Genomic DNA, 17426 nt, shown 5'->3' on the forward strand with positions numbered 1-17426 from the left:
TACTTCCTTAAAGTTAGGCAACCTTCGCTGTCATGGCAACAGTTAACACCACGACAAATGTACTTATGGTCTTTAAAAAAACTGTCCTGACTCGCGTCTGGAAACGGGAAGCGAACAGCATCCTGCAGCCAAGTCCATCTATCAGCCAACTGCCACCTCTGAATATGGAAATATGTCACCGTATATACACGTCGTCTGAACTGTGTCACTTCTTCAGGTCATAATTATATGAATACTGTTGTTTTTCTCAGTAGGACGGGATCTACAAACATGATTAGAGCCACAATACGATTACAGATAACCGATTAATTGTTTCACTTATTTATTAGCACATACTCAGAGTTCAACACATGCGAGGGGTCTGTTGGCAAAAATAAAAGCAAAAAATATAAAAACATTTTCTGGTTCCGGAGCTCAAATAGAAGAAGATTTGCTGTTTTTCTCTGTCATATATGACAGTAAGTTGAATATTTTTACATTTTCAACTTTGAACTGTCAAAATATTCCTGCAAATACAGAAAACACAAACACATGTTTTCAACCAAACAAGTTTTGTGTATTTACAGCATGTTTGTTAATTTGTTTGTGTTTTTTGTCACTTTGCATATGTTGTCAAATCGATGAAGATGTTTTAAAAATGTAAAATCTTTGGTCTGGTTGAGACGGCAGGGACATAACTCACTCCCCGAGGTATTGATGAGCATCAGAGGCGTCTCTGATGTGTTGAACTCTGAGTCTGTGCTCATAAACTCTGGAAGGAGGTCGCCTTTAGGGTTTCTTTGTGTTAGCACAATCGCTATAAACATTAATTTGTCCCTTTATCAATTAAACTTATGAAAGTTTCTATATGTACGAATCAGAAATTCCTTCTCATTAGTGACATCTGTGGTCGTTAAACGAGCTGCAGTCAACATCCAGGTGCTCACATGCTCGTGGCGTGAGACTGCTGCAGGTAATACCTTTTTTCTAGCTTCTCACTCCTCACAATAACATTAATACTCTGCTCTGAGCAATAAGCCAACAAACTCTTTTTTTTGTCTGATCTTGTTGTAACAGGATGTAGCCTGAAACCTGCAGACACTACTCAGGGCAGAGTGCCTCCACCTCCTCTGCATATTTTTCAAAAAAATAAAAATTGTCATTTAATGTGTTTTAAAAGTTTTTTTGACAGTTAATATTTTCCTGAAAAGACACTTAAACATCAACAATCAATATTAAGATGGTAAAGCGCTCGGAGCCCAACACATAACCGCTGTGTTTACGAGCATAAAAAGGATAAGAATATGCGTTAGACTGTGCACACAGCCTGTAAACACTGTATAGATTCAAATAGAAGCATATCCGTCCCAGCACACAAACATTAATGTGAAATAAAAGATGTAAACAAGGTGACTGAAGCTCCTCCTGTGTATGATGTGGAGTCAGTAGGTTTTGACTGATGTACCTGCAGCTCAGTGATGAAAGGATCAGATACAGATCAGGATTTATTAATCCAGCGTTGATCCATTAGAAGAAAATTCTGTCTTATTCACAAAGTTTTTCATATCATAATAATCTGTAATGAACAATAATTTATTTACAGAAATGCGTTGATCTCAAACAGTTTGTATAAAACAGTAGAAAACATTTTGTGTCAAACAGATTCACATTTACATTTATGAAAATAAACAAAGTTTAATATTTACAAAGTGTCATCTACAGAAACATTTGTACATTTTTCTTCATGATTCCACTGCTGACGTCTTCATGCTCCGTGGTCCAGGAGAACCTTCATCCTCTTCAGTACACTTTGGACCTGCGAGAACAAAAAACATAAAGGCACAAAAACCAATAACGTGAATATTTCCAGATGCAGAAGAATAATTACAGATTTTGATTGAAGTGAGAACCTCTCACCACCTGGAGAAAGCAGAGATCGAGACGAGGCCGAGCAGGAACTCCAGTCCGTAGAAGCAGAGCAGCACGGCGCTGAGGAGGAACTCCAGCCGCAGGACGAAGGTCTGCAGCAGCAGGTAGTAAACGGCCAGCGCGGCGCAGGGCAGCAGGATGAAGAGCGACACTGCCGACGCCAGAGAGCGTTCACACAGGTTCCCCTTCCAGCCTGGACCGGGACACCGAGACGGTCAGCACACAGGATCTGATTATTGTTCAGTATGAAAACCAGACTGACCTTTTACCGTCTCACCGGTTTTAACCAGCTTTGTTTCCAGCTTCAACACGAGATCATTCAGGATTTACATCACAGACGCTGAAAGCTTTTTAGAGCTGAAACGATTCGTCGATTGAAAGAAAAATGATCAGCAACGATTTTAATAATCAGTGACAAACTAACACCAAAAATCTTCTGGTTTAAGCTTTTTAAATGTGATGATTTTCTGCTTTTCTCTGTTTTATATAATTGTAACTGAACATCTTTGGGTTTTAGACTAAACAAGATATTTGAAGACGTTATCTTCAGCTGTGAGAAATTAATGGACAGTTTTTCATGACTTTTATGGATTTAACAATTAATCAATAATCAAAATAATTCTTAGTTGCAGCCTTAAAGGTTTTATAAACCTCATTCTTCTCAGTCCACAGACAATATACAGAGAAGATTAGAGCAGGAACTAACAATCATTTTCTTTATTCATTATTTTTGTTTTGATCAATTGTTTCAGGTGTAAAATGTAAGAAAATTGAGAACAATGTGCATCAATTTTTTTTAAAGAAAGTTCAATTGTTTAGTTTATAAAATGGTGCAAAAACATCCAGTACAAGTTCCCAGAAGGTGACATCATCAGTGTCTGAATTAACAGTGATATGAGACAAAGAGAAGCAACAAATCTTCACACTGGAGAAGCTGAAACCAGAGATGTTTTGCTGGGAAGTTCACCTCATAGTTTTACTTTATACCTGCATAAATGTATTACAATACATTTGTAGTTCAGTGTTTGAATTGGAATTTAAAAGCTGTGTCTCTAAACCAGCAGCATATGGAGGCAGGAAAATGATTCACTGGTAATACAGAGTACTGATAATAATTAATGGCTACAAACGACGACAATATTAACCCTCATACCTGCCAGAGCCTGTAAAAATAATAATAATTATGGACAGGAGCTGAAATGGAAACTCACACAGCTGCATGTTGTTGCAGCAAATGTTTGGCATCTTTGCTTTAAAAAGCTCATCCAGGTACATCAAGTTAACCTGTTAAACTACTTCACGGTGTTTCATTACTGAACAGGAAACTGCTGCTGTGGAATGGCTGTGTGTCTATTCATTCATTCATTCATTCATTCATTCATTCATTCATTCAGAGCAGCTGTTCAGACACGGCTGCTGATGGAAATAAAAGTTTATTATCTGGTGCTGAAGAATGAAACGTAACCAGCAGCTGTTGTCCAGCAGATGGCAGCAGAGAAGCTGAGACACGAATCTGCCTTCAACTTTAAACCAAACATGAAGATTTGCTTCATTAATAATGTGAAGTTTCATTGAATGCGTCTCAGTTACTGCTCAGTCAGAGGAGAGTATATCTCTGTTCGGTGTCTCAGTCTCACCATAAAAGATCCTGAGAGTCTCGAGGCCGAGGAAGAGCACCAGCAGAACCACGTCCAGAACCAGATTATCTGACGGGTACGGGAGCAAAACACCTGCAAACAACAAAGAGAAGAAGAAAATAAAAACACACAGGTTTCATGTCTAATATTAAAATGGAAACCAGAAAATATTCACATTTAAGAAGCAGGAATCAGAGAATTTGGACATTTTCTTTGAGAGTAAAACAAACCACTCATCTGATCACCAGTTATCATGTGAATAAAATGAATCTTAAATGTTCGATTTCAGACGATTACTGGGATGTTAAAGTGAACCGTGTGTCAGCGTGTGAACATGTGAGGGCAGCACAGCAGCTTACACACCTTTATAGATGAACATCAGGATCTCCGCCAGGTAAAAGGCGGCAAAGTACCAACAGTTCAGATACAAGAGGACCTGCAGAGGAGTGGAGGACAGCTGAGGACGACACGGTCAAGGACAACAGACACGACAAATCAGACAAACACAGACAGACAGAACAAATCAAACACAGACAGAGCAGCTGCAGCTCTGCATCAGTTTCATGTGAAGGATACGACCGGTTGGCTTCCTGCAGAGAAACAGAAAGACCAGAAATACAGCTGTTAGAGGCAAACAGATAAATACTGACAGAAATGATCAAATAGAGCTTGTTAATAAATCAATATTATATCAACATGAGACTAGTTTTTGTCTCAACTGTTGGTTTTATCAAAATATGGCTTAAATATTGTAACATTTCCAGGTCTTGAAAGCTGTTTTACAGTCAAGTGACACAATTTCCTGAACTCATTTAACCAAATTCTACATATAACTTATTATTAATTTCTTTTTAATTGTGACTTTTATTTATTTGTAATAGTTAAAATCAAACAAATAACATTAAAATGACAATGTGTAGGGAGATAAAACTGGAAAAACTGAAGCTTAAATTGTGTTTTTCTTCAGATATAAGAACAGTTTTTCTCTCCAGGATAAAGTCTGTCCATGTTTGACTTTGAGGACATTTTGTGCATGAATGCATCATCTCATCACAGAGCTCTGAGAGTCATTAGGAGCTGTCAGGTCCTCACTCATCACTGCACGCTGTACGCTCGTGTTGGTCGACCATCTTTGATTTCCTGTAAAACTTTTACATCATCATCTTTCTGCCAGTGTCAGTGGGGCTGCTGGGAGGGTTTTAATGCTGTTTCTCAGTTCAGTTCTAGTTTAAAGGTTGTATTTTTATTGTCATTTTATTCATGAGTTTATTATTTTATATTGTCTAACGAGAGATCTGTCTGTATTACTTGTTTTCATGTTGTTTGACTGAACTTTATGCTGCTGCCTGTCTTGGCCGGGACACAAAAGAGATTTTTAATCTTAATGAGGTTTTTCTTCTTCTTTGGTCTGCAAAATGTAAGAAAAAAGTTTAAAAAATCCCCTTCATGGTTTCCTAAAACCTGAGTTCACACATTAAAACCCCAAAATAATCTGTTTATTATTATTTTTGGCACAAAAAGCATCAAAAAAAAAAATCACATTTGAGAAGCTGGAAAATTAGAAAAAGAAACTTACTGAAACTATTAATTGATTATCACAGTTGTTGCCAATTAATTTTCTGGTGAACAATTCAATTTTCTTCTTTTCTTTTCTCTAAACACAATATATTCACAATGGCAAAAATATATGTTATGATAAAATATTACATAGGAAGATTAGAATTAGAAAGTCTGAATTGTGTCTTTTATATAAAACAAGATATGTGGAAAACATGAATGTCATTAGTTGAAAGAATTAAAGGTGTCTGTGCAAGAACTGTCAGACTTTACATGTGTGTTAATATCTTCTGAAGGCACCAATATCCATATATAAAACATGACTTGATGTACTGTTGATACTGGGGTATTTGGTTGAAAAATATTGTCACTATATTATAAAATATCGTCACTCTACCCTGTTATGAAATCGTCCAGTCAAGTCTCTGATGAAATGGACATGAAACTGACTTATTTCTGCTATCAGGAGCAATTTCAAGTTTGTCTTTTTTCTCTCTGGTCACTGAAAATGTGCAGTTTGTAAAATGCGTATTTGCATTTGGAAACACATATTGTCTGATGACTAACAGCTAGTGTGAAGCCTTATGTGAAACAGAATTTACACAAAAGTGCACAGTTATGTGCACAGTTATGTTCAGGTACATTAGCATCAGCTACAGAAACAGGCAGGTTTACTGTCTCCCTGGGGAGTGCTCCAGTAAATGTACTTAGTTACTTTCCACCGCTGCTAACTAATTTATATTAGCAGTTTAACGGTTATAATGTTAATAAGAAAAGAAGCTACATGATGATAAAAAAGCTGCTTCTCGCGGGTATTTCCGACCTCGCGACGGTTTGAAGTTACGTTGCGCAGTTTCCTAACAAACTTCACCACGTTAAATACTATAATGTACAATGAACGTTATAAATAAATGTTATATACCGTCAGATTTATGTGACACAAAGAGTGTGCGACTTACCAGGCGCCATGTCTTGTTACCATAGAAACAGCTTGGCGGAAGTGCTTCTTCTTCACTTTTGGGTTAAACGGCAGCGGTGTTTCCCGCCATGCTGCCCCCTACAGCTTCAATGTCACTATGGTGCAACTGATATTAATAATATATTTTTTTATTTTCTTTATTTATGGTGCAAGATAAGATAGATAGATTAACATGAAGACACAGTACAAGACAAGAGGGGGAACCAGAAGCAAACAAACAAAACAACAACAAAAATAACACAATGTTTGGTTTAATCATTTGAGATTTTCTTATTGTACTATGCGTGTGTGTGTGCGTGTGTGTGTGTGTGTGTGTGTATGTGTGTGTGTGTGTGTGTGTGTGTGTGTGGGGGTGGGTGGGTTTTGTTTGTGTAAGGATATGGAGCGGGGGGAGAGCAAAAGGGAGAGCCTATTTGTTTTCAATTATGTACTTGTCTTTCATTATAGTATTCTGAGTAGTACAGTAGTATGTAGTTGTATAGTTTGGTGTAGTGTATGTTGTATAGTATGTATATTATCAAACGTCCCAGACATTTAGGATTTTGATTATAAAATTCAATATTTTTTTGTTGACTTATTTGTTTTTAATTTATCAGAAATTATAAAACTTGATAACCATGACAGGTTTTGTCCTTGGAAGCATCAGGTTGAAAGTAAAAGATAATCTTACTATCTTTTTACAAGACCTTTCAATCACATCTTTATCCTCCTCAGCGAATAGAATTTTGGTAGTTTATATAGATTTTTGTTGTGTTTTTTAAAAAAAATTAATTAGATTTTCAGTGTCCCTGCACTTTCATTTGTTTGTCAACCTTATATATTATGTATATATATACTTGTATATTTATTTTAAACCGTTTTAATAAAATAAAGACAGGAAAAAACGAAAAAAAAAAAAGGAAAAAGAAGAAGAAATTCCACGAACAAGAACTACATTACCCAGCATCCTCCTGCAGCGCGCTGATTGGCCAGAGTAGTCCGATGGTTTACGTGGCACTGCTGGGTCTGCGCAGACTCAGTCGAGCTCTCTCCCGGCAGGAAGATGGTGTCGTGTGTGTTGTCGGTTTTACTCCTGAACGTTTTCTGCAGTTTCGTCTCCTCTTTGTACTTTCACATCGGAGAGACGGAGAAGAAATGTTTCATAGAGGAAATCCCTGACGAGACGATGATTATTGGTGAGGAGAAGTCAGCGGCTAATGCTAACTGCTAGCTCACCAACTTTAGCTAGTGAGCTAATCGGCTAAACGAGCTAAAGTTAAATATCTTATGTTTCTGCGTTTGTGCTTAAATCTTTAATTATTCAGTAGTGTTAGCCACATTAAAACAGCAAAATATTGATTATTGGATGTCAACAAAAATCGGCGCACGTTATCTGTAGAAATTATGATAAAACGCAAAGTCTAATACTGACCTGATATGAACAGTCGCTGTAATCATTCTTCCTGTTCATACTGACAATTCAAATAATCACCTTCAAATGTGCTTTCAATTTTTCAATTTAGCATCAAATTCCCTTTGTGTTTCCTCGGACAATGTTTCCCTGGTCAGTATGAACAGGAGGAATGATTACAGCAAGAAAAACAGGTTTCACTGTTCATTCGGACTCCTGACTGTTGGTTTAAGACACACTTGAACAACTGTGAGTGTGTCTTTTAACTCTGATTGCAGTTTAAATGCATTAAACCGGAGCTGCAACGATTAATCTATTATTTGCCAGCTGTTAAATTAATCGCCAACTATTTAGATAAACAATTTATCATTTTAAGTCATTTTTAAGGAAAAAATGTCTGATTCCAGCTTCATAAATGTGAATATTTTCTGGTTTCTTTAGTCTCTATGACAGTAAACTGAATATCTTTGGGTTGTGGATAAAACAAGACATTTGAGGACATCATATTGGACTTTGAGAAACATTTTTCACCATTTTCTGACATTTTAAAGAGCAAACAGCTATTTGATACTAATTGAACTAATTTATTTTATTAGTGTCTTGCAATACATGTTTTTAATTCCTGATTCCCACATACAAATGTAAAATTATAACCATGACACACCTGTCTGTCTGTCTGCAGGTAACTATCGGACTCAGCTGTATGATAAGCAGAAAGAAGAGTATCTGCCGGCCACTCAGGGTCTGGGGATGTTTGTGGAAGTCAAAGACCCTGATGACAAGGTTAGTCCTGAGCATTTAATGCTGTTACTGAACGAATGAAATGAGAATTTATTATCTGTTTACTTTGTATTGTGTACACATTATTATCATCATCAGTTAAGCAGGATTTAACAGGTTAGTTTGCTCTGCGTGTTCCCTGCAGGTGATTCTGTCCCGGCAGTACGGCTCAGAGGGAAGGTTCACCTTCACGTCACACACACCTGGAGAACACCAGATCTGCCTGCACTCCAACTCCTCCAAGTTCTCCCTGTTCGCTGGAGGCATGCTGGTGAGGTTTCCCTCCTGTAGAGCTACAATGATTAATCAGTTAGTTGTCAACTATTAAATTAATAGCCAACTATTATTTTTTTTAAGAAAAAAAGATTCCAGTCTCTTAGATGTGAATATATTCTGGTTTCTTTAGTCCTTTGTGACAGTGAACTGAATATCTTTGAGTTGTGGACAAAACAAGACATTTGAAGTCATCCTGAGTTTTGGGAAACAGTGATTAACATTTTTCACCATTTTATTTACCAGTCGACTAATCAATTAATCAAGAAAATAATCCACAGATTAATCGATAATGACAAAAGTCATTAGTGTCAGCCCTCCACTCCTGTAACATTATCAGACTCTTGATGGCAAGATTTTTTAAAAAGGATGAAAATCATTGCAGCAGAACCAAATAAATCATCTTCTTCAAATCCACACATCCTTCTTCCTTGTCAAAACCTGGCGCCTACATTACCCACAATGCAAGTGGACACATTCATGTGTGTTATGCTAGTAGCGGTAAATGTAGCCTGGAGCTGCTAGCCTCCAGCAGAGACGAGGAGCTACAGAGGTAGTCTTCAGCCCGAACCGATGCTGACGCAAGAGACATCATCAGTGACATCATCAAAAGGCTTTATACTACTTTTTACACAGAGAACACCTGGAAGCACGCTGAGGTGGAAAATACCCTTTAAATAGAACCTGTAAAGCTGCATGCAGACACAACTTAAAGAAAAAACGTCCTGCTGTGTTCCTCGCGTCGCAACAACACACTTCAGCTCTGTGACTGGTTTCCAGTTTCTCTCATGTGTCTGTATGTTCATGAGGTCATGAGTCATGCAGGTCATGATAACCACAAATCATTTGCTCGCACTGAAACACTTGAAATCTGTGTTTGTGTTGAGTGTTGGTGGAGGTTTGTGTTGAACTCTGCGTTTAGGGCTGAATATCAACACTGATTCAACTCCTTGATTCAGTTACATCAGATAAACACTAATATTTGTCCTGAGAAATTAAATTACTTCAATATTCATCATGTGAGCAACACTGTTGTTACATTACAGGCTGAACTGTCGACACATTTCCTGGTTAGAAAACTGTGGATCAAGCAAAGCAAATGCAAATAACACATCTATATTTATTAGACCTACGTGTGCACAACAGTTGAGCAAGAATAATAAAAGACCTGCATCACCTGCAAGAGCCTCATCATGATATATATTTAAAAAATAAAAAAAATATACATATACATACAGCAACAGGTAGACTGTCAGTACCTGCTGTGTCAGCTCCATTCATCCAGCCCTGGTGTTACTCACTGTCCTCGTGTGTTGTGCTGCAGAGAGTTCACCTGGACATCCAGGTGGGAGAACACGCCAACAACTACGCCGAGATCGCCGCCAAAGACAAACTGACGGAGCTGCAGCTGAGAGTGAGACAGCTGGTGGAGCAAGTGGACCAGATCCAGAAGGAGCAGAACTACCAGCGGGTCAGTCTGACTGTTCACTTCATTCATTACTGTTGTTTTAATGTAGACTGTCGGTCCCAGCTTTACTTCATTATTTAACTAGAAGAAGAGTATCCTAGCAACAACAATAAGTACAAACAACAGAAAGCACATAATGTCTGAATGTCAAGATGTATCAATATCAACCGATGCAGTTATAAATCATGAATAAATATCTAATAGAATCATATAAAATATTACGTCCTACTAGACCTGCAGTGTCGATGAATCAATAAGTTGATTGACAAGTACAAACTGCCCATCGTTTCATGTCATTCGTGAGTATTTGCTGCTGTTCTCGGTTTCATGTGAGTGAAAATTCAATATGTTTGGATTCTGGACAGAACAAAACAGACAATTTGATGACATCATCTTTAGGAAACCAAATGATTAATCGATTAATCAAGGAAATAATGAGACATGTTGTTCATCCCAGAAACAATTTCAGACTCATTCAAACAACCTGAAAGCTGTTTGGATCCATAAAGAAAATCAAATAAAATGAATCATCCTGAAGGCTGCAACTAACCTTAGTTTTCATTATTATTAATATTATTATTATTGTCTCGGAAATGTTCAAAAAAATGTGAAAAAACGCCATTTACAGTTTCTTTGGGCCCAAAGTGAAGCTTTTAATTTGCTTGTTTTGTCTGATCAACAGTTATTATATTTAATTGTTCATATACGACAAAGAAAATGAGGAACGAACCGAGTTTTTGGGCATTTTTACTTGAAAAATGACTGAAACGATTCATTTTGCCCCGTGATTAATCATTTTAAATCTAATAAATAGTTTTACCACTCAGGGAACATTATCAATCATTTCTTAACACTTTTATCACAGCAGAGCTGCAGTTAAACGATTATTTTCATTATCAGTCTGTCGTTTGGTCTGTATAATAACACGTAGCCCCCCCCCGCTGTCTGTCGTCTCTCAGTACCGTGAGGAGCGTTTCCGTCAGACCAGCGAGAGCACCAACCAGCGGGTCCTCTGGTGGTCCATCGTCCAGACGCTCATCCTGGTCGCCATCGGCATCTGGCAGATGAGACACCTCAAGAGCTTCTTCGAGGCCAAGAAACTGGTGTAAACGTTCACCTGGGAAATGAGTATGTGTGTGTTTGTGTGTGTGTGTGTGTGAGAGAGAGAGAGTGAGAGTGTGTGTTTGGTCTCTACTGATTGATGCAGTACTGAGCGGCGGCGGCGGCGGTCGCTGCTGTCGGAGGAGAAACTGCAGACTGCTGAGGAAACGGGACACAGAGAAACCCAGCTGCACGATTCGACTTAAAAACAACATCTTCAGATTATTATTATTATTATTATTATAAATGTTCTCATTGTTTTCCTCACAGGCCTTGTTTGTAAAGAACCCCCCCACACCCCCCCCCCCCCCAACACACACATCTGCAGTAGACTCGCAGGGAAAAATGTGACTCTATTTATTACACAGAGAGATTTTACTGTTTAGATTTGGATCCAGTTCTGCTTCACCGTGTCAGGAAACGAACACAGGCAGATCTGTTCATGTGTTCGATGAGATATTTGATAGATTTGCCCTTCTGTCGTTCTTATATTCGCTGTAACGAGTCACAGACGTGTTACCGGAGAGAGATTCAGACTCACACGAAGAATCGATGATCAGTTTAAAGTAAATGCAGTTTGGCCTCTTGAGTGACGGCAGAAATTATAACCTGGATTCATTTCTTTAAGAAATTCAACACTTTTTGTGTTAGATATCATTTCAGTTGCAGTTGAACTTAATACAACGGCACATTTATGATCGGAGGCTGCTAGAAGGTCTGTATGTTTGGCTCATAATAATCTCAGTGTTAACAACATGCGGCTGTGTCCTCTGTGTACCTGCAGGATTATAAAGTTAATCCAGCAGAGGGCAGATCAGGACTGAATCCACAGGAATATCTTCGATTTAGAAGTTCAGATTTTGCAACAGCGTAAACAAAACTGGAGGATGTTACTGTATCGTTCATTTTACGCTAACAGCAGAAGAAGAAGAGAAGCGGTGACGAGTGTTTGTTAGTTTCTCTGCCTCCGTCGCCGCTGTGGTTTGTTTCAGAGTTACTTTTACATCCTGAGATCCGGTCTCTGCTGTTAGTCGCTCACGTGTAGAGTTTTATTTTCTGAGAAACTTGGCGTCAGACACGATGATAACAGGAAGTGTATCGGAGCTCTTAATCAACCTGTGCGCAGCTTTTGACGTGTTTAGTCACATTATCAGACTTTTTTTGACTTCGATATCGACACTGATCCAGATACCTTCAGCACTGGACGCCGCTACGATCGAACAATGAAAGAAGAAAAAAAACCATCAAAATCTGAATAAACTCGAGCTCTCTGGAAGTAAAAAGAGCCTCATCGTTCAGTTGCTTTGCTCTAGTTTATAAACCAGTTTACGTTGAGTGGAATCCATGTTTTTTTTCCAGCAGATGTTTCCTGTTTTTTAAGCTTCTTCAAGAGCCAAACAGACAGATCACATCGAAAAAAAGTCCAAGATAATCGCTGGACAGATGAAGACGTGTACGTGACTTACACGTTTAACTCTGCGTGTCTTTAGATGTCATCCTGCTCCTCTATAGCGAGAGATCAGATCTTCTGTTGATGAGACACGTTTCCTGCTGCAGAACATATCTGATGAAAATATTCCAGTTCAATTGAAGTTAGAACATTTTGGTGATGATGACGAGTCGTTCTCAGCTCTCAGTCTGTCAGGTTCTTTTTTTATTTTTCAGTGAAATCTTACCAAATACAACAGTTTTGTGTTTGTTACTGCGTCCAATTTGAATGTATGTTTCTGTTTTAGTCGGCTCGGCGGAGGCGTAGAAAGAATATTTTGGTATCGATCATCCATTAATTCTAATCAGATGAGAAGAGCTCGCTGCGTGGTGTTTTTATTAGTCGCGTCTGTCCGCCGTCACGCTGCCAGAGACGCCTCCTCCTACAGGTTTCTGTCCCATTTTGAGTTATTTTTCTTTTCTAAGAATTTGCTTTTTATTCGGGACAAAAAAAAAAAAGCATCATGTGTGGCAGATCTCCTGTGTGAAAGGACAGTTTCTCAGTGATTAAATGATTAATTGTTGACTTGACACTGATTGAAGAAAAACACGATTTAAAAAAAAAACAAAACAAAAAAAAAACAGCCCCATGAAATCCCTCCTCAGCGCTGCATCACCAGCAGCTCTGGATGATTGTTACCTGGAAGAACTAGACTCAGACAGACCCGAATCATAAATGTTCGGTGTCCACAACTAGTTTGTTCTGTGAGAGAAAAAAAAAACGGAGCAGTGAGAAGGTTTCAGATCCTGAAAAGAAACCTGTGAAACAACTTTTTAAAGAAACGTTCTCGAGAAGGAAGAAATGTGACCTTTTATTCTTCTTTTGTGTTTTTCTCTCTTCAGTTATCAAGATTTTGTTCCTCTTTTTGTTTTCTGGTGGTTGTGTTGAAGATATTTTTTTTTGCTGCAGGTTGGTTTCAGAACTGTTAGAATTTTGGATCATTTGGTTTTAAGGTTTTTCGGCTGGAAAAGGGGCTCGAATTTATTTTCTAGAAAGATTCTGTCCATGTGAAATGTGTCTAAAATTGCACTCGAAATAAAGTTTTGTCACATTTGGTTTGACTGACTGAGTGTTTGATTGACAGATTTTACAGACTGTAACTATATTGCATCCACGGGAGAAATATGTTTTAAGCTATTAAATTTGAAAGAAATGAAATTATAAAACAATGTAATTAAATTCAAACTAATCCATAATGATTTCACCTGCTTCCTAAAATAAAAATAAAACTTTTATAGATTTTGTCTCATTAGAGAGGAAAAGCATGAAGATGAACTTCAGATGTTAAAATTTAACTTTTGTTCTCTATTATTTATTTATACACTGAGTATAAATAAGGTCTTTTTAAATTTAAAGAATATATATTTCCCAGATTTTTTTAAATACTAAAAAAATATTAACTATATTGTATTAGTTACATGATATATGATGTAACTTTGTATTATGTGTCCTGTGTGTTTTTTGCTTCATACTGTTTGTTATTGTGCTGTTTTATGTTTGAATTGTGACCTGCTGAAGAGACGTCAGATGAACTTTAGCTATAAACTCACTCTGATACATCAAATGGTAACATTTATGTTCAACACTGTACACACTCACTAATAAATAAAATAAAATATTTTCTGTTTGTTTTTTTATTTTTTGGGGGAAACGTTGATTCAACGTTTTTTCTTGCACTGCCTTACATTAAATACTATACACACACACACACATATACATGTGTACTCAGTGTGAAAGAGACCAGGACAAAGAAACAACCCACCAAAAACTGGTGATCATATGAACATGGCAGCACAATTAAATATGTGAAAATAAAAAAAGTTGATAAAACTTGTTTTTTATGCTTTTTTGTTAAATTTCTAGGTTCACAACTTTTCAAGTCTGTATAAAACATCGGTCAGATGGCCAAATGTACACAGAAACAGTTTGTTGGAAGTATTTTGCAAAGTTAGTCTTTTTAGTGAAATTATGAGATATAAGTCATAATTAAAGCTGCAAGCAGCGATGATCGGGCCCTCGCGTCCTTGCGTATGTCGGGGCTCGGCGCTGGTGAAGGGCTTCTGTCACGGGCATATAGATGTCCCCAGACCTGGGGTCCGTTTTACAAAGCAGGTTTAGTGAAAACTCAGAGTCTGTTAACCCTGAAATGAGGAAAACTCTGAGTTTTCCGTTTCAAAAAGGGAGGTAACTCAAACCAGAGAAAGAGGGATAACTCTAGCCTGTTTCAGAGAGAGGGGTAACTTAAGCTCTCGGTCAGTTACCGTAGCAACAGACTCTATGAATCTAACCTGGTCGGGACCAGGTTTTTCTCAATGAACCTCGACTTTCTCTCAGTCTCCGCCCTCTTTCAGAGCCACACACTCCATTTGATTTCCTCATTCATTCAGGCAGCAGGCGAGTTTTGGCGTAGCCTAGTTCTGCCGTCTGTCATTTAAAGAAATCATTAAAAAAAATAAATAAATTAAAAAAAAAATCAGAGTCAGTATATTAGAAGTCCATTAGGCACAGTAAGTGGCGACTTTTTTTCACTAACATGGCATGTCCTTTTGATAACGATCCCGTGGATGAAGGTGCAGCATTACTGCGCAGAGAATTAAATATTCGTCGAGAGATGGTTATCAGACCACGCATAGATGTTCTAGCATTTCCAGCCATTATCTTTTTGAGCGGTACCATTTCACGTCACAGTCCATCATCTACATACACAACCTAAGCCGTCTTTACATTTGCAACATTACCAATCGTAGTCATGCTCTCACATCCCAGCAGATATTGTGTGTTGCGCTGCGTTTCTTTGCAAATGGTTTGCAAAAGTTTTTTGTACAATGTCGGAGCCAGCCACTGGCCTTCCTAAATTCTGGCTTAGGGCCAGCTCCTCTGCCTCCGTTAGAGGTGGCGGTGCTGGACCACCACCCGTTTTACAGGCATCTGCCTTCTTTCTGTTGGCTGAGTAGAAGTCTGTGTTAGTTTAAATAGGATTAATTATTTAACAGAACATGATGTAGATGAGAAGACATTTATGTGTGTGAAACCAGCATTATGTTGGGGATAAAACAACTGCACAGTCAAACAGCCACTTAATATTTACTTTACAATGTAAAACATGATCAAAATGAGGTACCCCCATGAGATTATGCCGAGGTCTCACCTGTTTGAACAATGTTTTTAAATTTCATTCTAAACTGCTGCCAAGTGCGCTTGGACCTAAATGAAATTAATTTATAGGCCACCATTCAAGCAGTTTTCCTCTGTAATATTATTGTGATTACAAAGGACTACATTTAAACTTACGCAATGACCGAGCAGCAGCCGTCTCCCTCTCTTTTGCAGCTGCAGCGGTGTTGCACTTCTTTCTGAAAACATGCTCAAACTCGTCGTATGAGCGAATTAAGATGTCTAGTTCTAGGGGGGCGAAAAACGCAGCCATCCTCTTCCCCGTTGCCATGGTGACTCGTTGAATCGGGGCTCCATTGATGCTGGCTTTTTATAGTTGTGGTGCACGCGCTTAACTCCAGGTGAAACTACTCCGAGTTGATTAAACTGACTCAAATCAGCTGTTCTGGAACCGGAAACTCAGAGTTTTCTATCTCAGAGTAGATCAACTCAGAGTTCAGGATTAGACTCAGAGTTTGTTGAACCTGCTTTGTGAAACGGACCCCTGAGCTGTTTTCAGACAGTGCAAGGGGAAATTAACGTCACATCCTCAATCACCTACTCTGCCTGCTGCAGGGGCTGCTGCATTGAAATGTGGTAGGGGGTGCTATGGAGCCAGTTTTCATCACTGACTGAATATTGGTATTTAGACGTGTTCAGGCTGGGAGTCTTATCAAACATGTAAAGTTTGGTGTAGACTCCAGCATTTACACTAAACTTATAGCAATTTCGCCTGTCATGGCGAAACATCAAAACTCAACGCCACGCCACGGCCACACGCTTCAATGCTAAGTAAATGTTTTGATAACTTTTGATCACACACTAGTGTAGATGACACACACTGATTTTGAAGTCGTTACCATGAATTCTGTAGGAGGAGTTCGTTAAAATACAAGGTATGCGAAATGGTCAAAAAAACGCGAAAAATGACCACTTTTATCAAGATGGCCGACTTCCTGTAGGACTTACGATATGGCTCCAAGAGGCTTTTTTGTGCGTCTTGACATGATACATTAGCCTCCCGAATTTCATTTTCCTAGGTTCATCTGGAAGGCGGGGCTACAATTTTGAAATTTTCAAGGGGGCGCTGTTGAGCCATATTGTCACGTCTATGCAAATGACCTATCCAGGATTTTAGCTGGTGTCGCTCCAGACATGTGTGCCAAGTTTCGTGACTGTAGACCCATCCCTTATCCCTAAAATACAGCATCGTATTTCATGGCGAAGGATGTGTCGCCATGGCAACGGCGTTTGGTCATGGGTCATGACCTACCCAATGTAGCATCACCAAGGTCTTACATCTTAGCTGAGTCAATTTCAGATGCATCGGCCAAATTTCCTAGGAGTAATACAACAAAGAACGACGCATGATACTTCCTGTTGCCAGTAGGTGGCGCTATGACTCTCACTAAATATGGGCCTGAAAATGTGTTCAGACCGGGACTCTTAACAAGCATATGAAATTTGGAAAAGATCAGACCATGTGGAGTCAAGTTATAAGGCTTTGAAATTTCATGGCGAGACATCGAAATTCGCCGCGTCGTCATGGCAACACCTTTCCACAAAAAGTCACCAACTTCATAATATACCATCTCCAAGGTCTTTAGGCTATTCTGAGTAAATTTGAGGTGGATCCCATCACCGTGCCACCCACAGAGCGTCAAAGTGTAAAACATGTAACTTCCTGTTGC

The 17426-nt window shown here is 38.5% G+C and overlaps 2 protein-coding genes across 2 annotated transcripts; one reads left to right on the plus strand and one right to left on the minus strand.

Moving 5' to 3' along the window:
• Positions 1 to 1551: 1551 nt before the first annotated feature.
• Positions 1552 to 4130, minus strand: tmem216 (transmembrane protein 216). Its single transcript, XM_067598194.1, has 5 exons — positions 4122 to 4130; positions 3909 to 4002; positions 3546 to 3638; positions 1900 to 2101; positions 1552 to 1795 (listed from the first exon to the last, which is right to left on the minus strand). Exons 2-5 carry the CDS (start codon positions 3922 to 3924, stop codon positions 1780 to 1782), a joined length of 327 nt encoding a protein of 108 aa, XP_067454295.1. The 5' UTR covers positions 3925 to 4002; positions 4122 to 4130; the 3' UTR covers positions 1552 to 1779.
• Positions 4131 to 7087: 2957 nt separating this feature from the next.
• Positions 7088 to 13637, plus strand: tmed9 (transmembrane p24 trafficking protein 9). The gene is made up of 5 exons (XM_067598195.1): positions 7088 to 7256; positions 8154 to 8254; positions 8397 to 8522; positions 9849 to 9995; positions 10952 to 13637. The coding sequence occupies exons 1-5, from the start codon at positions 7124 to 7126 to the stop codon at positions 11099 to 11101; spliced, it is 657 nt and encodes a 218-aa protein (XP_067454296.1). The 5' UTR covers positions 7088 to 7123; the 3' UTR covers positions 11102 to 13637.
• Positions 13638 to 17426: the final 3789 nt, after the last annotated feature.

Source organism: Thunnus thynnus, chromosome 9 (genome assembly GCF_963924715.1).
Source record: "Thunnus thynnus chromosome 9, fThuThy2.1, whole genome shotgun sequence".
Taxonomy (NCBI): domain Eukaryota; kingdom Metazoa; phylum Chordata; class Actinopteri; order Scombriformes; family Scombridae; genus Thunnus; species Thunnus thynnus.